This window comes from Biomphalaria glabrata, chromosome 7 (assembly GCF_947242115.1).
Source record: "Biomphalaria glabrata chromosome 7, xgBioGlab47.1, whole genome shotgun sequence".
NCBI classification, from domain to species: Eukaryota; Metazoa; Mollusca; class Gastropoda; family Planorbidae; genus Biomphalaria; species Biomphalaria glabrata.
The window spans coordinates 10,177,534-10,199,369 of NC_074717.1; the positions used below are offsets into that span (position 1 = coordinate 10,177,534).

General features: G+C 33.1%; 1 protein-coding gene across 2 annotated transcripts; it reads left to right on the plus strand.

Moving 5' to 3' along the window:
- Window positions 1–586: 586 nt before the first annotated feature.
- Window positions 587–20,155, plus strand: LOC106078724 (NEDD8-activating enzyme E1 regulatory subunit-like). Of its 2 annotated transcripts, XM_056036321.1 has the most exons (22): window positions 587–658; window positions 2,475–2,510; window positions 2,603–2,680; window positions 4,194–4,297; window positions 4,692–4,752; window positions 5,055–5,085; window positions 5,470–5,541; window positions 6,742–6,821; window positions 6,930–7,039; window positions 7,312–7,421; window positions 7,745–7,807; window positions 8,564–8,627; window positions 9,814–9,905; window positions 10,957–11,016; window positions 11,478–11,538; window positions 14,639–14,787; window positions 15,492–15,524; window positions 17,261–17,297; window positions 17,505–17,591; window positions 17,779–17,936; window positions 18,694–18,764; window positions 19,880–20,155. In XM_056036321.1, the coding sequence occupies exons 2-22, from the start codon at window positions 2,485–2,487 to the stop codon at window positions 20,037–20,039; spliced, it is 1,707 nt and encodes a 568-aa protein (XP_055892296.1). In that variant the 5' UTR covers window positions 587–658; window positions 2,475–2,484; the 3' UTR covers window positions 20,040–20,155. The 2 variants fall into 2 exon arrangements, with proteins under 2 accessions (XP_055892296.1, XP_055892297.1); XM_056036322.1 differs by lacking the exon at window positions 15,492–15,524 and having other exon boundaries at window positions 589–658.
- The last annotated feature ends 1,681 nt before the right edge of the window (window positions 20,156–21,836 follow it).

Below are 21,836 nucleotides of genomic sequence, written 5' to 3' on the forward strand. Positions count from 1 at the left end.
AATAAAGATGTACACACACACACATACATACATAAAAAAAAATTCCTGGCTATGCCCATGATTGAAACATTTGGTAATTCTTGCTATTGAGCGTGATCTATGTAGGAAATAAAATTGTCATGAAATACTTTATGACTTCCATACATGTAAGGCTCGTAAAGTTTGTGAGATAACTCTATCCGCAGAAATAAGAGAGTGATCTTTCCTTTACTTCTTGCTTCTCGTCCAAACTGTTGAGGGAAGAAGAGAATTATATATATAGATGTATAAAGAGAAACATTACTTGTTCTACCCCCCCCGTTTTTTTTTTCTTCTTTTTTTTCTGAGCCGTGCTCTCTTTCGCCGCAAAAGTTACTTGAGATAACTCTAGTCCGACTTGCAGACATAAAAAAGTTTTCTTTCCATTACTCGATCGTGGTGTCCTGCGTCGTTGGGCCATGAAGAGAATTATATATATATAGTTATATATATATATAAATGTATAGGTTTGGGGTAACACGAGACTCTAATTATACACAATAACATACGTGAACACACTGAAGAGTGGAACAAGGGAGACTACAACAAACAAAACACACATACAACATACATAAACATAATTACACATAGATCTATATATTCTATGTAACAATAGATATCAAACAACTCACATCTATACATATCTATGGGAAAGGACCAATGGCGAACGCTTTTGTGCCAGTTTTTAGTTTAGAATTTTTAACTCCGCAATGGTTAAACTTATTTAAAAAATGAAAACATCTGCGGACTCCTCAGCTATTGGGCGATAAAACTAAATTTGACTCTTTTTTACATATCAGCTATTAAATTTATAATTCAAGTCAACTTACGGTAGGGGTCGGACCTAATCAGCGAACGCAATTTTCGCGGGAGTCATAATGAGCGAAAGGCCGTAAAAAATAGCGAAATAGCATGTTAAAATATAGGAAATTATGCTTCAAATAGTTCTATCATCTAACTTCTTCCATGAAGCATTATAACCATTGTCCTCCTTGTGGCATTAGGCCTAAATTTGTTTTCACGTTTCTTGTGCTCCACATCTCCTTTCTCTGCTTGGAACTGATGTCTATATAGCCTACGAAACTTGCGATCAAATATTTTTTTTAAAGAAAGAAACTACAAAATTCTATCTTGCCTCCTCCCTATAGGCTTGTCCACGTCTCCATTTTACAAACTCTCGTTACTGCGACTATTTTTTTTTTAAAGAACACATGTTCAGTGCACTTAATCACCATCAACTCGATCTCCCCCCCGCCTCCACACACACGCGCGCCGATTGACCCAAAGGCAGATCCCGAATGCGATGGATTGATGATGTATGGGGGCAAGATCTACAACAGCTTGGGTTTCGGGCATGGAGACGAAAGGCTCAGGAGAGATCTTGTAATTTTATACATGTATATTATATGATAACTCTTATATTTATTACTAAATATATAGTTCGTCTTTTTTCCGCTCCTGAAATCGAATATTTTCTGGAAAACTCTTGGAAATCTCCTGAAATCCTAATCTCAGAATGGTGGGGGAACGCTGTGAAAATGAATTGTGATCTTTTAAATATTTATACACATATTAATATCATTAATTAGTAACAAGAGGTTAACCAGCTAGTTAAAAAAAGGAGGACGGCAAAACAGAGCTCCCCCCCACCCCACCCCGTATAAGCCATATATGCCTAAGCGCTGTTAAGATCAACTGAAGCGTCATTTCACCCTCACTGGCATAGAGGAAAGTAACTGCCAGCATATGACATCTGAGAGACTGTTGGAGAGCTGCGAGTCAAACATTTTAGACGGAAAGAAAATGCGGGAAAATATGCTGGTCACAACTGGGCGTAGTCATGTGAAACACGTAGTGATGCACTCATCCTTAATCTTCGAAATCCAAGACATTGGGTTAAGGTTAAAAATAGGCCTATTATTTTAATATTTCAATTTACAAACAATAACAATAGATAAGACAAAAAGAAAAACAGATTAAATCAGTCACTAAATTACCATTAAATGGCTTTTTTAAGCTTATTATAGGGGCTTTCGCTGAATAGGTTTTCAGTTAAAAAGGTCATTTTGAGCGAACACCCCATAATATATTTTTTTCAACGGAATAAATAGCCTTTGCTATTATAGCTAACTATTTCCTCATCTATTTAGAAGTACAATATGCAATTTTTTTTCGGCCGATGTCTATTGATGCTTTAAAATCGCCTTAAGTTCGGACCTATTCTCGTTTATCCGGAAACGTTTTGAGAATGAAATTTCCATACATGTCAACTTTGACCTTCAGCTACGTTTTATTGTATGAGGGAAAACGAAAGTGAATATGTGGAAAATGTAGAAAAATGGAGCCTTTGTAATACCAATTTATTAGTTCTGCAGTTACTTTCGAGATAAATTAGAATGGATAAAATTACGGGGAGGTGTTCGCTTTATATGCCATTTCGCTGATGGACCTTTCCTATAGATCTAGATGCGTAGGACGAAGGGACCGGTTTTGTAAGAATTAGAGAGTCGAGTCGTTTTTTTTACTACTTCCACTGACATGTATACATAGAAAATGCATTTTATTATTACTGTTCTATTTTTAGAATCGTATACAAAATGGCGGCGACCCTAAACAAAGGCACCGGTCTTGATAAAAATAATAAATATGATCGACAACTAAGGTAATTTTATTTAATTGAGCTTTTATTTGTGTGTGTATTCTCATGTAATCGTCTAGGTATAAAAACACGTAGACCTCTATACTTTATACGGTACTCACTTGACTTATATCTAATCTAGATCTAGAATCTAGTATTAATATAATAATACTAATTAAATTATAATAGTCACAGTTGAGTCAGTGACTCTCACTTGAGTCTCAGAGTGAGAGTCAGTGAGTCTGAACTGAGTGAGATTCATAACAGACGAATAATCAAATCACCTTTGACTAGAGACTAGAGTAACACCTTTAGTAAAACTATCGGAACTACGTCAGGTCGTTGCGAAGTGGGCGACTACTGTCAATCAAAACAAGAACAGAGCAGTACAAAAACTTGTTCGTACCTCACTCTGTCAGATTATAAAAAATATTGGTCTATTTACTCTATATCAACGCCACTCGTTGATCAGAAAACATGAAAAGGACCAAGATGCCTGTGTCTAGTCGCTGAATGAACTTTTTATGTTGTGTCTGTTGTATTTATGTGTATGTTTCTGTTGTGTTGTCTTTATATGAGAAAAGAGTTCTTGTAATCACAGCAAATTTCCAAAAGGATCAATAAAGCAGTCTTAGTCTTAGTGCTATCAGAGCATGGAATGGGTTCCCTGAGCTAGCCAGGAAAACCAGTGACTTGGCGGAGTTTAGGTCATTGGTTAATATGCATGACTATGACTAAATGCATGATGCGTACGACGTAATTATCTTATCTTATATAATACAGACGTTACTTCAAAAAAGAAGATGATTACGTCCTACGCGTCTTCTTTTTTGAAGTAATGTCTGTATCATATAATATAAGAAGATAAAAGTTAACTAAAAATTAGTAAAAAGTTAGCAACTTTTAGTTTAATTAAAACTAAAAAAAATTAATTAAGGCCAAAGTTTAACTAGAAAAAAATATTTTAGTTAAAATCATAGTTTAATTAGTTTTTTTAGTTACAAACTGTAAAGTTTAATTAAAATTTGTAAAACTTTTCAACATGGTTGCAGTTGAAACTCTTTATCACTATTAATGACACTAACGTACGCTATTTTAATGTTGAAAATGCATTTTAAAGGGATGTAACTGAAAGCCAAGAAATGAACATTTCTATGATTTATTTTGTAACATTTTCTTACTTAATTTTGTTTGTGTCTTAGATGTTAAACCAAGCGTGATGTCAATGGGTAAAAAGAAAGGGAATATCGCCTAATGGGTACCTGACATTAGTTGGGGAAATTAAAGGTGGTTGGTCATTGTGCTGGCCACAGCACCGTTGTTAACCGTGGGCCACAGAAACGGATGACCTTTACATTATCTGCCCTATAGATGAGAAAGTCTGAAAGGGGAACTTGACTTTTTTTTTTTTTTTACTGTGTTCTAAACCTACTACTATTGGCTGCTGGGACCTGTTCATTTGGTGTTTAATAATAGATTACAAGTCATACCATGGCCTATAAATCCCAAGTTAATGCATTTTGTGTTGTTTTCAAAGGTTGTGGGGAGACCACGGTCAAGCTGCACTTGAATCTTCTAGAGTCTGCCTCATTAATGCTTCAGCAACAGGCACAGAGATTTTGAAAAACCTTGTCTTGCCAGGTTATTAAATTAAGTAGTGGATTATTCCACTTGATAGTTTATTTCTTTTCTTATTGATTCACCAATTGTTGTTTTTTATTTTTTTTTATTTTCAAACTTTGATAGAAAAAAATGCTTGAAATAATTCTAAGACAAAGTTACATCAAATTGTATTGCCAAGTCAAATTGTATTGTCAGTGCTTGTCCTTTTTTTTTTTAAATTTTATATTTGAAAGCTTCAGATAGACTTGTGTTTAGTTAAAAAAAAAGGCAAATATAATTTAACAGTTAATGTACTATTCATCTTACTGTTCCAATCAATTTATTTACCCAATGTTCATACTTATTGTTACATTGTTGTTTCTTTTTTTCCTTGTAGAGTTGAACACATTTTTTTTTTCATTACCACTTACAGGAATAGGATCATTTACTATTGTTGATAGTTGCAAAGTGAAAGGAGAAGATGTTGGAATCAAGTGAGCCACGTTTTAGTTAATCAGTTTAACAATTGAAAGAAAAAATAATTGATTTTAACTTAAAATTAATTTTAAAGCATACAAACGACCTCAAACTACTATCAGACCTCAGCAGTTTTGGTTTTATTATTCCAAGTATATTTTTTATTTCCTGACCTAAAGTTCTTGCTGATGAATGACCTATATTTAAGCATATTGCTTTTGAATTGTCAAGTAACTTATTTAAGTCCTTTAAAGGTGTAGTTCTTTTTTTTTTAATTGTTGCAATGCTGTTTAACTTATTTTCAAATATATTGTTTCAGTTTTTTTCTCACAGTGGATTCTATAGGCAAGGTGTGTAACAGAACATTCAACATCTTTTTTTTGAGTATGATTTAGTATAGTTTATGTACATGGTATATCTGATGACTAGAAAATAATTATCAGATTTTAAGGGTGTAATCGGAACAGAATTTGGGTAATCATTCAATGAACGTAATAATGAAATACTATAACTTTTATATTTATTGAAATAAAACAATATGGTCTTAATGAAATGAAAACCAGCATTGGTAGTTAGTACTGTAATTTAAAAGCTTTAAACTAATGTAAGTGTGTTAGGACTGTATTTTTTCTATTTTTCTAATTTTTTTAAGAGAACTATATATTTCAAATGTTTTGTAGAAATTATGGTATTTCTTTGAGTAATATTTTTTTTCTTTTCATTGTTTTATTCAGTCAAGGGCGCAGGTTGCAACAGAACTTTTAAGTGAACTCAATGAAGATGTGGCAGGGGATTTCCTAGAAGAGGTGAGCTTCCTTTGATTGTTACTGCTTCTACCACCCTCATAAGTAGGCTAGTTCTGCTACGTTTGTTTTTCTGTCCTTCTCTGTTTATGTCTAAAAGTGGAAAGGGTTTTGTAGGGGCTTTCATATGTGATAATTGTTGTTATATGCTTCACTATATTCAAAAACATTGACTAATATGTTCAATGCTTATTTAAATTAGTTTGCCTTTTTAAACTTGACCTTGCGTTCTATGGGGACAGATGATATAAAGCTTATCTGTTTCTATGGACAAAAGTTAATGAGGGTCTCATGTGGCCAGTCAAAGAACCAATGCAAGCCTTGTACTCATTAGAGCTGGGCATCCTAAAAATCCTGAATCAAGTCCTAGTCTTTACCAGGATACAAACTTGAGACCTATCACAGTGGCGTAGCTAGAAATTTGCCATTGTTTGGAGGCCTGGACAAGTGATAGGATTTGTTCCAGACAAGTGATAGGATCATAGCATATTGAGCAAGCTAAAAGCATGAAATAGCACTAAACAGTTGTTTAAAATATTTCTAATTGCTCTGATTTATTATTGTGAGTCAAGATCTATTACAGATTTTAATTAACAAATTGAAAAAAACTATGCTTAATAAAAGAATTTTTAATATTTGTTTTGTTTTTAAAGCTTAAATTTTGAGTTCTTAAGTGTAAAAAAAAAAGGCCCACGTTTGAAGTGAAATGCAGTAAAATAAAAACAAGGAAAGAAAAAAATTTAAATCTAAATTGGATGTGAATACATCTGTAACTATACCCACAAGTTAAACTATTGCTCTACATTTTAAATAGGGCATCTAGTTGTTGGTTGTTGTAAACCTTTTCTCTTTACTTGACTCTACTCTATATTGAGAAAAACAAAAGAAACATACATAAAACCAATCTTAGGGTTTTAAAAAATGGTGCGCTTGTTTGTCTAATGGGATTTTTTTTCCTTGGACTTGATCTAGTAAAATAGAATGATTTTAATCACATTTGCTTTTTATATCTTTAAAAATAAAAAGAAATTCTGTTTTTTTCTCATCACTAGCTAAGAGTTAAGGTAAAAGGGCAAAGTTCATGTTGATATCATGTTTTAAACTGCTTTTCATTTCCTGTTGACTTAAATGTTGACCAAGTCTTCTTGTCCATTACTTGTTTATATTCAACATGATATTGTTGATTTTGTTTTACTGATTTAGGATGTTGATGATCTACTAGAGAAAAATCCTTCCTTTTTTTCAACATTCACCACTGTGATAGCCACACAGTTGCCAGAAAAGTAAGATATTGCTAGTTACTGTCAACTAATTCTCTGTATATTGATCTATATAAATTGCTCAATTGAGAGATGTTTAGCATATAAAGTAATTTGCTTTTCTTCCACGAGGACTCTACTACACCTAGGGAAAGTTTTATGGGAGAGAAATATTCCATTGATTGTCTGCCGTTGCTATGGTTTTATTGGTTATCTACGTATGGTTATCAAAGAACACACTAGTAAGTTATTTTGTCAATAGCATTAGAAAGCATGTCGCGAGGTTTACTTAGCCAAATAAAATTCTGAGATCTTCCTTCTCTTTGTAATTCAAAGACAGTGCCTTTTATTATTCATAATATAATAAGAACAGACTGCTATTATTTTCAAAGTATATTATAATTAATTACTGTGACAATGTAACAAAAAGAAATTAATAATAAACTGTTTGAAGCCTAAGCTGACAGAGTTAATTATAAGTTTGACACACTTTTATGTATATTTTGATCTCTAGTTGTTGAATCTCATCCTGATAACACTCATGAAGACCTGAGGTTAGATCGACCTTTCAAAGGACTTCATGAATTTTGTGACTCCCTAGATTTAAATAGTATGAACAAAAAAGTAAGAAAGAGCTTTTATTTTAATAATGAACATTTGAATGGAAATGATTATTTAATAAGAAAGAAGAAAGATTTTTAAATAAATGTTTACATTTAAATTGTAAACACAAATGAGTCACTAGTTACTGATTGTCCTAGAAAAGAAAACTAATGGTATCAACATAGAATGACAAATAGTTGGAAGAAATGTAGGACTCTGTTTGTTTTTGAGGGGTTGGTTAGTTAGAAATAATAATTATTATTATAGTTCAATTATAATGATTAAACCCAAAACCGTTACTTGATAATTTCATCTGTTTAAAAGCTGCTTCATTTTGTTTACAGGATCATAGTCACACACCGTGGTTAGTCTTATTATATAAATATCTTGATATCTGGAAGAACATGGTAAGTTACAGGATTGTCATTTTGTTAGTATGGGAAGCATTGTATGAGATGTGCTCTCTTTTATGCACATTCCTTTGATTAAATGGTCCAAATCGTTTTATGAATGTGTTGACTTAAACTGAGGTTGATATCAGAGGGAGATAGCAGAAAATATAAGGGGATAGTTGACATTGATGTTAGTAAGGATTTTTGTGCTGTAAAATATTAACACATGTAGTTTTCATTTACAATGCATATTTACAGAATATCACAACTGCTAGGGTATGTGGCTGCTAACAACAGATCTCCATAGCCCCAATGCCTTTTCATCTTGTTCCTGTAACAAAACCTTATTGTGTCAATTCTCAGTTTGCTTCATATATTGCTTTTTAAAAGCTTTTTTTTTTTGTTTGGGTCTTGTTTGCTATCTGCACAAGGTATGTCAGATCCAGCCCATATTACCTTCATTACTTTCATGATTCTTTGGGTGGATGAGCCTTCTCCTGTTTCCCTTTGTTAGCTTTCTGTAGCAGTATATTTGCTGGTGTGGGATACTAGCTTCCCCTTTTATCTTGGTGACCCCTCTGGTTAGAATGTTGATCTAGATTATATCACATCCAAAATATATACATCTTAAACTATCAACATAGTGAGCACTGTTTAGATAGCTAATACATAAATCTATCTTTTCATTGTTAGAGCATATAATTTGTACCCAACTAGCCAAAGTGGTACTGGTTATCTTGTATTTAATAATTGGGTGTTGATTCATTTCAGAATGGTGGTAAAATACCCAGTACTTACAAAGAAAAAACAGCATTAAAAGAACTTATAAAAGAAGGTATTTAAAGCTTTTTTTTTTTCTTATTTACAAAACAAGTTGATATTAAAATTGAAAGGCTGGAAAAATAGAATATGACATGGAATAAAAGTGAGTGATTCTAATGTTAGGGATTTTAAATAAAAAAGAATTTACATTTGACTGAAGATTATTGGATTGCGCATTATTTAAAGTCTGTGTTTTTTTTTCAGGGTGTCATTACATGTCTCATGCATAGCTACCATTTATATCTGCTATCAATCAGGTTATATTCCTGCATGATTGCACATTTCTTATTTCATATGCTAGTACAAATCATGTGTCCAATTGTGTCCTCTTTCTTCTCCAGTGCCATTAGAACATGGAACAGGTTGTCTGAATCAATCAGGAAAACCAATTCTTCTTTTATGTTCTAATTTTTATGTTGGAGGGTTCAGATAACTAGTCTTATATCTGAGATGAACTATACAGCAACTTATCAAGCAGCTCTCCATAGAGTTTTTTCTTCTATAGGGGTGTTTTTTTAGCCAGTGAATGAAGGGGTCTCTCGATAGAGTATGCAGCTTTCAATGACATGTTCAGCACTCTCTTGTGATAGTTCAAAAGGGCTAGCTTCACTAGTCCTAATTTTCTGCTAATGAAACATATATTTTCTTTCCTTGTCCAGTTTTTGAGGTGAAAAATTAAATGTTGGTCAGATATCTTGCAGTAAGCGTTGTTTTTCTTGAAATTTGGATGAGAGCTGGTCCACTTTTTTTTATTCTACACACTTATTTTCTTCATTTCTTGTAGGTAGAAATTTTTTATTCATTCTCCCTGGAAATGCAATGACTTAGCAGGCTTTTTAAGTCTCTTAAATCTGTTATCAACATGCATGACTAGATTAACATCTGGATGGGGCATAATTACCTTCTTATTTGAAGAATTAAGATAATTCCATGCTGATTATCATGTCAACAAGAGCAGCCTGTTTCCAATAAAACAGGGTCTCAAATTATTTTTTATAATATTGGGCGATGACATTAAAAGAAAATATTGCTAGAAAGTTTTGACTTAAACCAATCAGATATTGCTGACATAACAAAATCAGTGATCAAAGAAATAGTTAGTTTTTTAAAACTTGGACCTTATTTACAGTGTTTACCAATGTTTTAGTGTATAATTAAGATATAATTAAGATTTTATAGTGTAACTTGATGGTTGGCAGGTGTTAGAAGAAATGCTGAAGGTGTTCCTGATGATGAAGAGAACTTTGAGGAAGCCATTCGAAGTGTCAACTCCAGTCTCCATGCTACTGCTGTAAGACATTTGCATGCTCAGATATTTTGTCTTGCTACATGGGAAATATCTTTTTTTTTATTATGCTCTAGATCTATGACTGTTTACTTAGTATTTCTTTTGCAAGTTTGTTTTGTTTTACATGTTTTGGATGATTCAATTTATTACATCCAAGTCCAAACATCCAGCAGGATAGTGGGTGATGGTGGTGGCAGGATTTGAACCCAGGATTATTGAGATAACAGTCCAGAGTGAATACTACACAACCAGTTGTTCCCCCCTTTCAGACCTTGCGATCTATAGGGCAGATGATGTAAAGGTCATCTGTTTCTGTGGCCTACGGTTAACGAGGGTGTCATGTGGCTAGCATAACTACTAACAGCCTTTACTTTTCCCCAGCTAATGTCAGGTACCCATAGAGCTGGGTGGACTCGGAGGCACCCGAAGATCCTGAAATTAAAAATCCCATTCTTCACCAGGATTTGAACCCGGAACCCACGACTCAGAAGCCATGCGCTTTACCACTCAGCCACCACACCACCAGGCAGCCATCTATATTTCTATTTTTACTGTAACTCACCTTCTTTTATTTTTCCCTTTTCTATTTTAGTTTATAATGGTATTAACTTTCAGCCCTAATATGCTTTGTCAAAATATAAAACATCAATACACCATTACTAATAGTAAATCATTAGTTAAAGTATAATCAAATTTTTGAAATGTGACTGTATTATTACAGTATTATTCTTTTTCAAGAAAGTGATAGGAATAGTATTGACATTGATTATAATTTTTGTTCTTGGATTTCCGATAAACAATAGAAAAAAAGTAATGGAGTAGCCCCTCAGTACTTTGAAGAAATGAAAACTGATAAGTTTGCACAATCTCATTGGCATGATTGATTAGCTGAATCTATAGTGAAGAGCAAAAGAAACAATAATAGGTGATAAGATATAATGTTGATATAGTTCTTTCTCACTTCCAGTTCAGAGCTAGGTTTTACATTGAAATGTTTTAGAACCTAAATGATTTTATTTATCTTTTTTCATCAGAGATGTCTTGTCTTTTTCAGGTTCCTGCTGAAATACAAGCTTTATTTGAAGACCCTTGTTGTCTAAATCTCAACACTGATGTAAGTTCTCAGTACATCCATATTCTTATCTATACTCTTTGAAGTCTTATTTATTATACAGTCAAAGCAATTGATATACTATTCAATGTGGTTTTGGGTATGAGATTAAGTCTCTAGTTTTTTTTTTAAATTCTACCATTTATTATTGTTCTGTATTTGTTGTTATACTCTAGTTTATTGCCAGATCAATAAATGCTGATATTTGTTTTAAATTTTTAAGGTATATTTTTTTATTAAAAATAAACCACATTCCAAGAAGTTGTAAGACGGGCACTTATCTAACATTTCTAATTTTAGTAACCATGTTGAAGCAACTTAAAACATTTTTTCTTAACATCTGACAGGGAAGTGAACCAAAGGTTTAGTGAAGTCTCAAAACTCAACCAATTGTTGTCATTTAGCTTTGTGTAAACAATTTGTTTGAACATTTTCAAAAAACCTTTTTCCTTTGTTTTCTCCAGAGTAAAAATTTTTGGGTGATGGTGAGAGCTTTAAAAGAATTCACAGAGAATGAAGGTCAAGGTGAGAGTTGGGATTGCAATATACATGATTTTTAATTTTGGAATTTTTAGGACCAGTGATGGGAATTTTCCGACAATTGTCGGAATTCCGATAATTTCTTCTGATCCGATTTTCTAGAAAAAAAATCCGAAGTTTTCCAGACATTTTTTTTTTTCTAAATCCGATTTTTTTTTATGAAAAAAAAATCCGATTTTATTATTTTTCCATTTTCGGAAGAATGCGAAATAAGATTTTTGATTTGTTTTGAACCTGCGTACATCCGGTCTTTTGACACAGTTAAAGTTCTATTTTTAAAAAAAATGTGTGTTACCGTATTGTCTTATAAGTCTAGATCTTGGTCCAGACTAGAGTAGTTTGAATCAGTCTAGATAGATATATTCTAGATAAGATATCTAGATTCTTTAATTTGAATACTTTTGATCTAGATCTAGAGCATCTAGACTTCAATGGCTGCTTGCCAGCTTTTGAAAAGTATTTACTGTATTAGACTGATTAGACTTAAACGTAAGACTAAGAGTATCATGAATGATGCCCGGTCGCTATGTTACGTATGTAAACTATGTAGATCTAGCGCTAATCGCCGCTATTACTACAATTCTAGTTGTATTATTTTTTCGCTGTTGTTACAATGGCCCCTAGATTTTTCTAATTTGAACCCTGCCTGCCGACTTCCATGAGTTCAAACGGGATTAGATTTAGACATCTAGATCTATTATAATAATAATAAGATCTAGATCTACTCATCTAAATCTAATACTACTAATAGAGTTAGTGATACTGTGATAGACCTACCGTGTACCGGCCATCTGGATTTATATATAGATCTAGAATATACTTTTTTTTATATAGTAGTAAGTAGGCCTTCTTTAACTTCTTTACATGACTATAGTGAGTTACTGAGTATAAGCCTGATAGAATGTAGATATCTAATAATAATATATTGGATCTAGAGACTAGAGTCAAGTTATTAGATATAAGTAGCTCTAGATTATAGATCTATCTATAGTGAGGGATATATATATATTTTAATATAAAAGTTTAAAAATTTTCTCTAACTAATAACTTATCATTACTAATGCTATAAATGTATAAAAGCCCAGTGTGGTAGAGATCCATTTCTTCTAACCAACTTGTATCTGCATGAAAAAGAGTCACATAAGGAAGCCTTAATGTGCAGTTTTATTGCTAAACTTTCTCTTCTTCTAAGCATTGCTCCACATCTGGTTGTTCTTGCTTGTTTTGCTTAAGAACTCAGCTGAGATTCAGCAGCTTTTCAAAGCATTTTTGGTGGACTTCATGTGCAAAGCTTAATAAACAGTTTCTCCTGTACAAATGTGCAAAGCTTAATAAACAGTTTCTCCTGTACAACGTTTAATAATCAGTGAAACAACCAGAAGTGTAGCTTATACTTTTGAAGTATTTCTACAACTCAAGCATGTTTTTCAAACACATTTAATCCTTATAGTTGTTTGAGAAAGAAGTTGTTACAATATCTGTATATATCTATTATAGAATGCTCAGACTGCAAAAAGCTTTCTCCTCCCATCAATATATATACAAACAATAGTGCCATGAATGCATTTTGTGTGCAGTAATGCTCAATGCAGTGTAAATGTTATGTAATACAACATTAATTAAAGAAAATATTAAATAAAATGATTCTACATAGTTAAAAAAAAATTCAGCAACATCTTTTTTTAAGTCGCCACGACAGGCCAGTTCAAAAACGGGGGGGGGGGGGGGGGGGGGCGGCTTACAAAATTTCCTAAAATTTTTGCAAAGTCAGTTCCCATCACTGTAGGACGCCTTTGAATCCATTTAGCTCTAATGGGTACCTGACATTAATTGCGGAAAGTAAAAATAGTTTGTTGTTGTGCCTTGATAACTGTGGGCTACAGAAACAGATGCTCTATAGATCACAAGTTCTGAAAGGGGAACTTAATATAGAATCTATGTATAAATGGCTCTTCTGACTCAAAAGTCATTGAATGTGTCCAGTAATACCACTGGTGTACAATGTTTCACTTTAATTGGGGCAGAATCTGCTGTGGCTGAACAGGACAATTCTGCTGTAGTTCATACATGAGATGGCATCAGTTTTAGGGTTACAAGGGCAGATTTCTTCATCTTTCTCTGGGTGTAAGACCATCTCAGTCCTTTTTCTCTCTTATATAACTTTTACAGTAATCCAACAAGATATGGAGAAAAACTTTGAAACAGCCTTATGTGTAATACAAGTGGACTGAGTGATATGGATCTTGATGGCTAGACTCAAATATCATAAGACTACCTTGCACCAAAGAGTAAATTTTTTCAGGACAGGAAAGATTGTCTAAAAAAACTTCCTCTGGCCCATGGGTCTTGAAATCTCCAAGGAAACATTATTATAATGTTTGTAACAAGTTTTGTTTTAAAATTAAGTTTGCATAGCACAACTGTTTTGCTATAAGCATGCTCTGCGCTCTGATCCAATCTCTTTTTTGCTATAAGCATGCTCTGCGCTCTGATCCAATCTCTTTTTTGCTATAAGCATGCTCTGCGCTATGATCCAATCTCTTTTTTGCTATAAGCATGCTCTGCGCTATGATCCAATCTCTTTTTTGCTATAAGCATGCTCTGCGCTCTGATCCAATCTCTTTTTTGCTATAAGCATGCTCTGCGCTATGATCCAATCTTTTTTTTGCTATAAGCATGCTCTGCGCTATGATCCAATCTCTTTTTTGGACCCATGGGTGAAGAGGATATCTGGGAGAAAGTATTAATGCTGCCTTCAGGCACACAGCAAACACGAAAAAAATCTAGCCCCTTAGGCAGCCTAGTGGTTTATACCAATCAGCCACACATCTCACAATTTTCTGTTTGTTTAGCTTGGTAAAGTAACTTGCTTCATACATTTATGATTCACTTGTTTAGTTAAGTAGAGCTTGTATCATGCACTTATGATTCACTTGTTTAGTCAAGTAGAGGTTGTTTCATGCACTTATTATTTACTTGTTCAGTTAAGTAGAGGTTGTTTCATGCACTTATTATTCACTAAAACTTTATGTTTATACCTAAAGTGAAATAAAAACTATCCTCAATCATAAAAATACATTTTCAGGCCTTTTACCTCTCCGAGGGTCCATCCCAGACATGACCTCAGACTCAGAGCGCTACATCCAGCTACAGACAGTGTATAGAGACCAAGCAGAGATTGATGCCACAGCAGTAGCGGGTCATGTCCATGCTTTGCTGCACAATATAGGGAGGGTAAGTGTTTCCTCCTGTGTACCTCTGTACACATTTTATGAATCTTTCTCACATTAAAATGTGTAGCCTTTTATTGTTATCTATGCTGTGTGTCAGTGTTTACATAACAATGACTTCATTCCTACATTATATCAAGCTAAGTTATTCTAAATAAATCACCAACACATTACTATATTGCTTTCATTTTTTTTTCTAATTTGCTTTCATTTAAAACAAAAAAATATGTTATGTTGAAACGTATGCACCTCATTTGTAGATACAAAATTTAACCCTATTGCCTTTAATTTACTGATGTTTGGATTTTGTTTTCTACTGTGTTTGTCCATAGCATTTATTTTGATCATTCCAATGTTATGTTGTTTTTTTTTGTTCATTTTCTTTGTTCAGTGAATCTGAATTTTTTTTATTAATTTTCTTTTGTGTTTGCATGTTTGTATCATGGTCATTATTTAAGTTGCTTAGTCTGTGTATTTTCATTGCTAGTGTATAAAAGAATGAGAAAAACAAAATAATAATGCCTTGGAAAAATTGGAGGGGGGGGTGGGACTGTTCAATTACTTGCTTAGGCTTGCAGTTTATTAGAGGAGTTAATTAATTAAGTCTTATTGCTGGGCCAGTGGTGGGGGGCTAGTTCCAATAACAAGAGAAGTTAAGAGTACTAATGGAGTTAATAAGTGTTGTTTTCCTTGACCTTTTTCTTGTAGGAGGAACCTTTGAATCCTGATCGGACTAAAAAGGTCAGAACACGCTTTAACCAAGCAAAGCATTTTGTCTTCTTTTATCTCCCTTTATTGTCTGTATTCCAATTATACACAGGAGCTTTCCAGTTGCATCTTGTTTTGTTTGTGTTCATATTGTGTTCAAGCTTAATGTTGTGTTGGTCTTTTGGTCTCTTAGATTTTGTTAGAGTGATCTTATTTGCAATTATAGAGTTATAACATTGATAAATGGCTATGAAAAATCTTAGATGTAAAATATTTTTCAACTCAAGAAATTTTTTTTTTTGTTTAAATGTAAGTGATAGCAATTGTCAACAATTAAGTTATAAAGGACCACCAAGAGATGGTACTAGGTTAGTGTAGGGTAAGCATTGTATTCTGTACTGAAGCAAAGAATGTACTTATGCGTTATTGGTCTTTTAATCTTAAAGTTGTTGTTTTTATCACATTACTAATGGAATGCATTAAAGTGTATATTTTATTAATATAATAACCATTTATATCTCTGTCTTATATTGACTAATTAACATATTAAGTCTATTCAAGATCTTAAGATTACTAATTATCCATTTTTGCCTCTTAAGAGTAAAATATAATTTTTTGTGATTAAACTATATAGCAGTGCTGATACCTAACCATTAAATTAACCTGAAAACATGAAGGCACAGTGAACCAATGGTGGTTGTACATTAGAAAATTATGATGCAAGTCTGAATGGAGAACTATTGGGTTCTATATAGCTAGCAGGTTGGGGAGGCAGAGGAAACAAGTTAACAAACAACTGGATAGCAATCAATTCTCTTCTCAGGGTGTGAGATATTAGTGTCTCTTCTCAGGGTGTGAGTTATTAGTGTCTCTTCTCAGGGTGTGAGATATTAGTGTCTCTTCTCAGGGTGTGAGTTATTAGTGTCTCTTCTCAGGGTGTGAGATATTAGTGTCTCTTCTCAGGGTGTGAGTTATTAGTGTCTCTTCTCAGGGTGTGAGATATTAGTGTCTCTTCTCAGGGTGTGAGTTATTAGTGTCTCTTCTCAGGGTGTGAGTTATTAGTGTCTCTTCTCAGGGTGTGAGTTATTAGTGTCAGTAACCCATAGGATGCAATAAATGCTTTTCACATAAGTTTAGATTTGATGTTTGAATTTTCACCGAGCATTAGCTCTGCTCTTTCTTTAGTGTCATTTCATTGGCCATGTTTAATATTTTAATCTAAAAGAGCCATAATATGAAATCTTTTTATCATTATTCTAAAGAAACTATTTATTATTATTATTGACATTCCTACACTGATATCAACTGCTTCACTTTTCATCAGCATGCCTGACACTAACCCTTTACTCAGCTTTGTTTTGAAATAATTGCTTCAGTAAGTGGTACTAGTACATTGACAGTCAGATGTAATGCTTTGCTTTCTGTCACTTAGACAGCATATCTAGTTGACTTTGTTATAATATTAGTTTTTCTTGAGATTTTATTTGTATAATTTGTTTAAAAAACAAAGGCTTAGACATTATATCTGAATTACTTAGCTAACACCACTTGCTTGAGAAATGGTGAAGTTGAAATGTGGCCTGCTGTGTTTGTCATTGTATTAAAGCAACATCTTAGTTTGTAATTGTACTGTGTTTCTTTGATACTCAAGTCTGATGTTCCATTATATTCTTCCAATCTGACACACAGCATACATATAAATAGTTTTCATTGTAGTGACTTGTACAGTTTTCAATATTAGTAACATATCATTTGTGTTTCTATTACAGCCTGGGACCTTATCAGACTCTGAAATCAGGACGTTTTGTAAGTAGTGCCATTTTGTCTTATCTCTGTGTGGCTGGAATAACTGTGCCAATGTGTCATATCAGTTAAGCAAGAATGAAATCAGCCATGAAGTAGTTTCTGGATTACTTACATTGTATCACACAATTCTCAATTAAACATTGTAAATATAGATCATCATTTATTAAGTTGAAATTTTAATAGACAAAAAAAATGTACTCTGCTTAGGTCGGAATGCTGCGTTTCTGACTGTACTGCGATGTCGAAGTTTAGAAGAGGAATACACTACAGAAACTGCAAATCTAGAGGAGCTAGGTATTTTTTAGAAACAATATAGTCTTGTCAGTTGACCGCTCTATCCCAGTACACATAGAAATAGTTGCTACATTTAATTAGAGACAAAGCCAGTAATAAAGATGAAAAGTACATTGTGAAGTTTTGTTTTAAATAATAAAAATGTGAAAATGTAAACATCATCTCTTTGATTTTCTCAACTCCCTAGGTCAGCACATATTAGAAGAGGAGGAGGATGCCAACAGTGACAGTGACGATACAGTATTATATATTCTATTGAGAGCTGCTGACAGATTCTTTACTGAGTACAACCGATACCCCAGTTACTTTGATGACACATTAGATGCAGACATTCCTAAACTCAAGGTAATTAATACAGCCCTTTAATCTCATTTCATGCAATGGGGCTTGAAGATAGTATTTAATATGAAACAAACTGTTAACACTGGGATAAAGAAATTTCAGTGGGGGGGGGGGGGGGGGAAATCTCTTGTATCTAGCCAGGTTCAAATCTGTCTTAAGGCAAATAGCGGCTAAATTATTAGAGATACTCTAGATTTTTTATATATTTTTTTTTATTTTAAGCATGCTACTTGAATGTGCTTACCAATATTAACTAACATAAAGTGTAGACTGTACTCTCGGACCCATCCTTTTTTTTTTGCAAGGGAGCCTATCAAAGGTTCTTAAACAAACAAAACTTGAGTTATTTCCTATGTACCAGTAACAAACATTTATATAGTAGCTTGAGTAATTTTATTAAGAAACAAGGTACTCTTGTAAAGATAATAAGCTTCATTATCAAGAAGGAAATTCCAACAGTACTCTTGTCAATAAAATAATATGTTAACCATACAAATACCTGAATTACAATGTACATGTATTCAGTAAACAAAGTGACACATTTCCAACTGCAATGCACATGGAACATTTATACTTTTAAAAAATTCATCGTAATTGATTACCGGTACTTATAGTTTAGTGTCATTGGGATGGTAAAAGGATAAAAAGATTCAGACCATTAACTGACTATGATGAGTGCAAATGCACATTTTGCATTTTAGGTGGGAGGGACGCTACTCTAGATCATATTATTATCATGCTATGTTGCTATGTTCTTCAGGCCTGTCTCAGTAAACTTCTTCATGATTGGGGATTGACAGCTGGTGTAAAGGATGACTATGTGCATGAGATGTAAGTACAAGCTTTTATAACCTTGACCTTAAATTGTGAGTCTTTCTGTGTGTTGTTTTGATATAGTTAGGAGGAAGTCTCAGTAAACTTAAATATCTATAATGCTCACGATGGTTCCTTTTCAAAAACAAGGTTTAATTATCACAGAGACTAAATACAGGCTAAAATTTATATTTAATAAAATCTGAAATATGGTACATTGATTTCTAAAATTTTAGCCAAACTGCACTTTAATTTTTAATAAAAGCATTATAAAGTTGTCATACATTTTATAAAACTAATAACTACTGAAAAATAATTTTTTTTTTACTTTTCTAAAATCCACTCACACCATTTAGTCATTAAGTGTCTTTATGCGTAGGTCAGTATAGAATTATGTTTATGATCCATAAAGGCTGAAAATTAAATTGTAGACCTTACATAATTATTTCTTGAAGTACCTCCTATCTTAATCAATGGGAAAGAAGTGAACATTATATCTCTTTGTTAACACTACAGAAAACAAGTTTCCTTTTTAAGTCATTCATAGACAAATATTTAGTTCAAAGATATTGTTGTCTTTTTCCTATTTATGGTGTTTATATATGATCCAAGTTCCTCCTTTATGTTTGCCCTCCATATGGATCTTGACTATGTTTCTTTCTCTCAACTGTTGGTGTCAGTTTTGAAGAGCTTCATGTGGTGCTTGCATACATAAGTATATCTTAGAAGTGGCCAACCTGCATCTCACCTGCACTCTATTCATCAAACAATATATCTTATGGGAGTTGACCTGTTGCATTCTGTGTAAAAGTAAAGTTCCCCTTTCAGACCTTGTGATCTATAGGACAGATGATTTAAAAGTCATCTGTTTCTGTGGCTCACAGTTAATCTAGGATGTCATGTGGCCAGCACCAATGACCAACCACCTTTACTTTTCCCCAACTAATATCAGGTACTGGTACCCATTAGAGTTGGGTGGACTCAGAGGCCCCCTAAAGTACATGTGTATTTGGTAATAAAGTCATTTTTCTATTTTCTAATTACTATAGCATCAGTATGTAAAATCCCTAAGCTACTAAAGCATTGTTACATTAGTTCTGTACGTTAATTGTGTGTTAATTTTACTTTCTTAGTTGTCGTTATGGAGCATCAGAACTTCACACTGTGGCAGCATTTATGGGAGGTGTGGCTGCCCAAGAGGTCATCAAAGTGGTGACTGGTCAGTTTGTGCCCATCAACAACACTTTTATTTACAACGCCCAGAAACAGACCTCTACAACCATCATACTGTGATACAATGCATGAATGGCCGCAGTTACTGGAATGTTGTGTGTTCATTTTGTTTATCTGCATAGAAAAAAAAATATTTATACTATTTTCACTGAATAAAATCATTTCTGGTCATAAAATTTTCTCTTCCATGTGGTCTTTGTAATAACAAACATATTTTAAGTTTGTGTTGCTCATAACTTGATTCCTTTATTGGTCTTTCAAATGCCTAGCAAGCTTTTTTCTTTTCAGATAACTGTTTCACTTTTCATCATCTTATACATAGGACAACACATTACAAAACAAAACCTTAATGCCAAGCCCTCAACTCCTGTATGATGTACATTACAATAACATTCCTGGTCAGTCAAAACAAGCACATTTACTGTGGCAGACTTCATTGTTAGGCTTCTAATTGACTTATTTGCTGCTGTTATTCAAAGAGATTCTAGTTGCAGGGCATGTAACATTCTTTTTACACTTAGTTGAAGTACACCATTTTCTATCATTATGACAACATTCTTATCTTTGAGTCACAATGCGCTGCAGTCTATGCACAAGTTTTCCAGGGTGTCATTTGGTTGAAAGTTGTGGCCAGTAAATAAGATGACACCTGAGCATGTCATTGAGGTATATCACCTTCACCTGTCTGAAGTTCTTTGTGGGGACCCATTGCTGTTGTGATCCTAAGGTTTTTACATGAGAAAAATTGTTCCCTAAGTAGTAACAACAGTTATGACAATGATAGATTAACAGGCCTACTGTCCACACAACACACTATTAGCACTTAATGAAATCCTACTTAATGTCAAAAGTCATATACTATACACACTAATCAAAATTTTAGAACTAACAATTATTATTAGGCAAAAAAAAAAATAGGTCATTATTTCTATATTGAAAACAACAGAACTATTAGAATTAATGGATAACTGTTTCTTGAGTACAGACTTGGAAGTGCCAAGCTAGATATTTAAAAGGTAGAGATTTAATTTTGGGGTATTTTTTAGCACTGTAAAATCAATTTCTGAGCTTTTTTTTTTTTTGTGGGCACAAAGTAATTTAAGTCAATTGGCATCATGAATCTTGTCCTATTGCATCCTTGACATAGTTTCAAACTCTCTTTCAAACAAAAATATTCACACAATATATTAACATTCCAGTGACTCAAAAATTTGAATATACTGTTAAAGGGCCTGACCAGTTAAGATCTTTTTACATCAGTCTCCGTCAGTCTGGCATAACTATTTAAGATTATTATTATTTATTATAATTATTATTAGGATTTTCTAAGAGAACAAACTGTAGTAATAAATGGCTCTAAATCAACACCAATAACAGTTAACTCAAGTGTACCTCAAGTTACAGTCTTAGGTCCACTACTATTTTTAATTTACATAAATGATTTACCAAATTGCATTAGTTCAGGAACAAAAGTCAGATTATTTGCAGACGATTGCATAATATATAGAACAATAAAAACAACACAAGACACAGATATTTTACAAAGAGAATTAGATGAATTACAGAAATGGGAATCAAATTGGAGCATGTCTTTCCACCCAGAAAAATGTCAGTTGTTAAGAGTAACAAAAAAACTAAAACAAATTAATTCCACTTATCTTATTCATGGCAAACCAGTATCACAGACTAAAAACGCAAAATACCTAGGTGTTATAATAAATGAAAAACTATCATGGAATCCACATATTGATGAAACTACAAAAAAATCAAACAAAGCATTAGGATTTATTAAAAGAAATTTCTATAAATCAAATAAGAACATAAAACTAAAATGTTACTTAACCTTGGTTAGGCCAA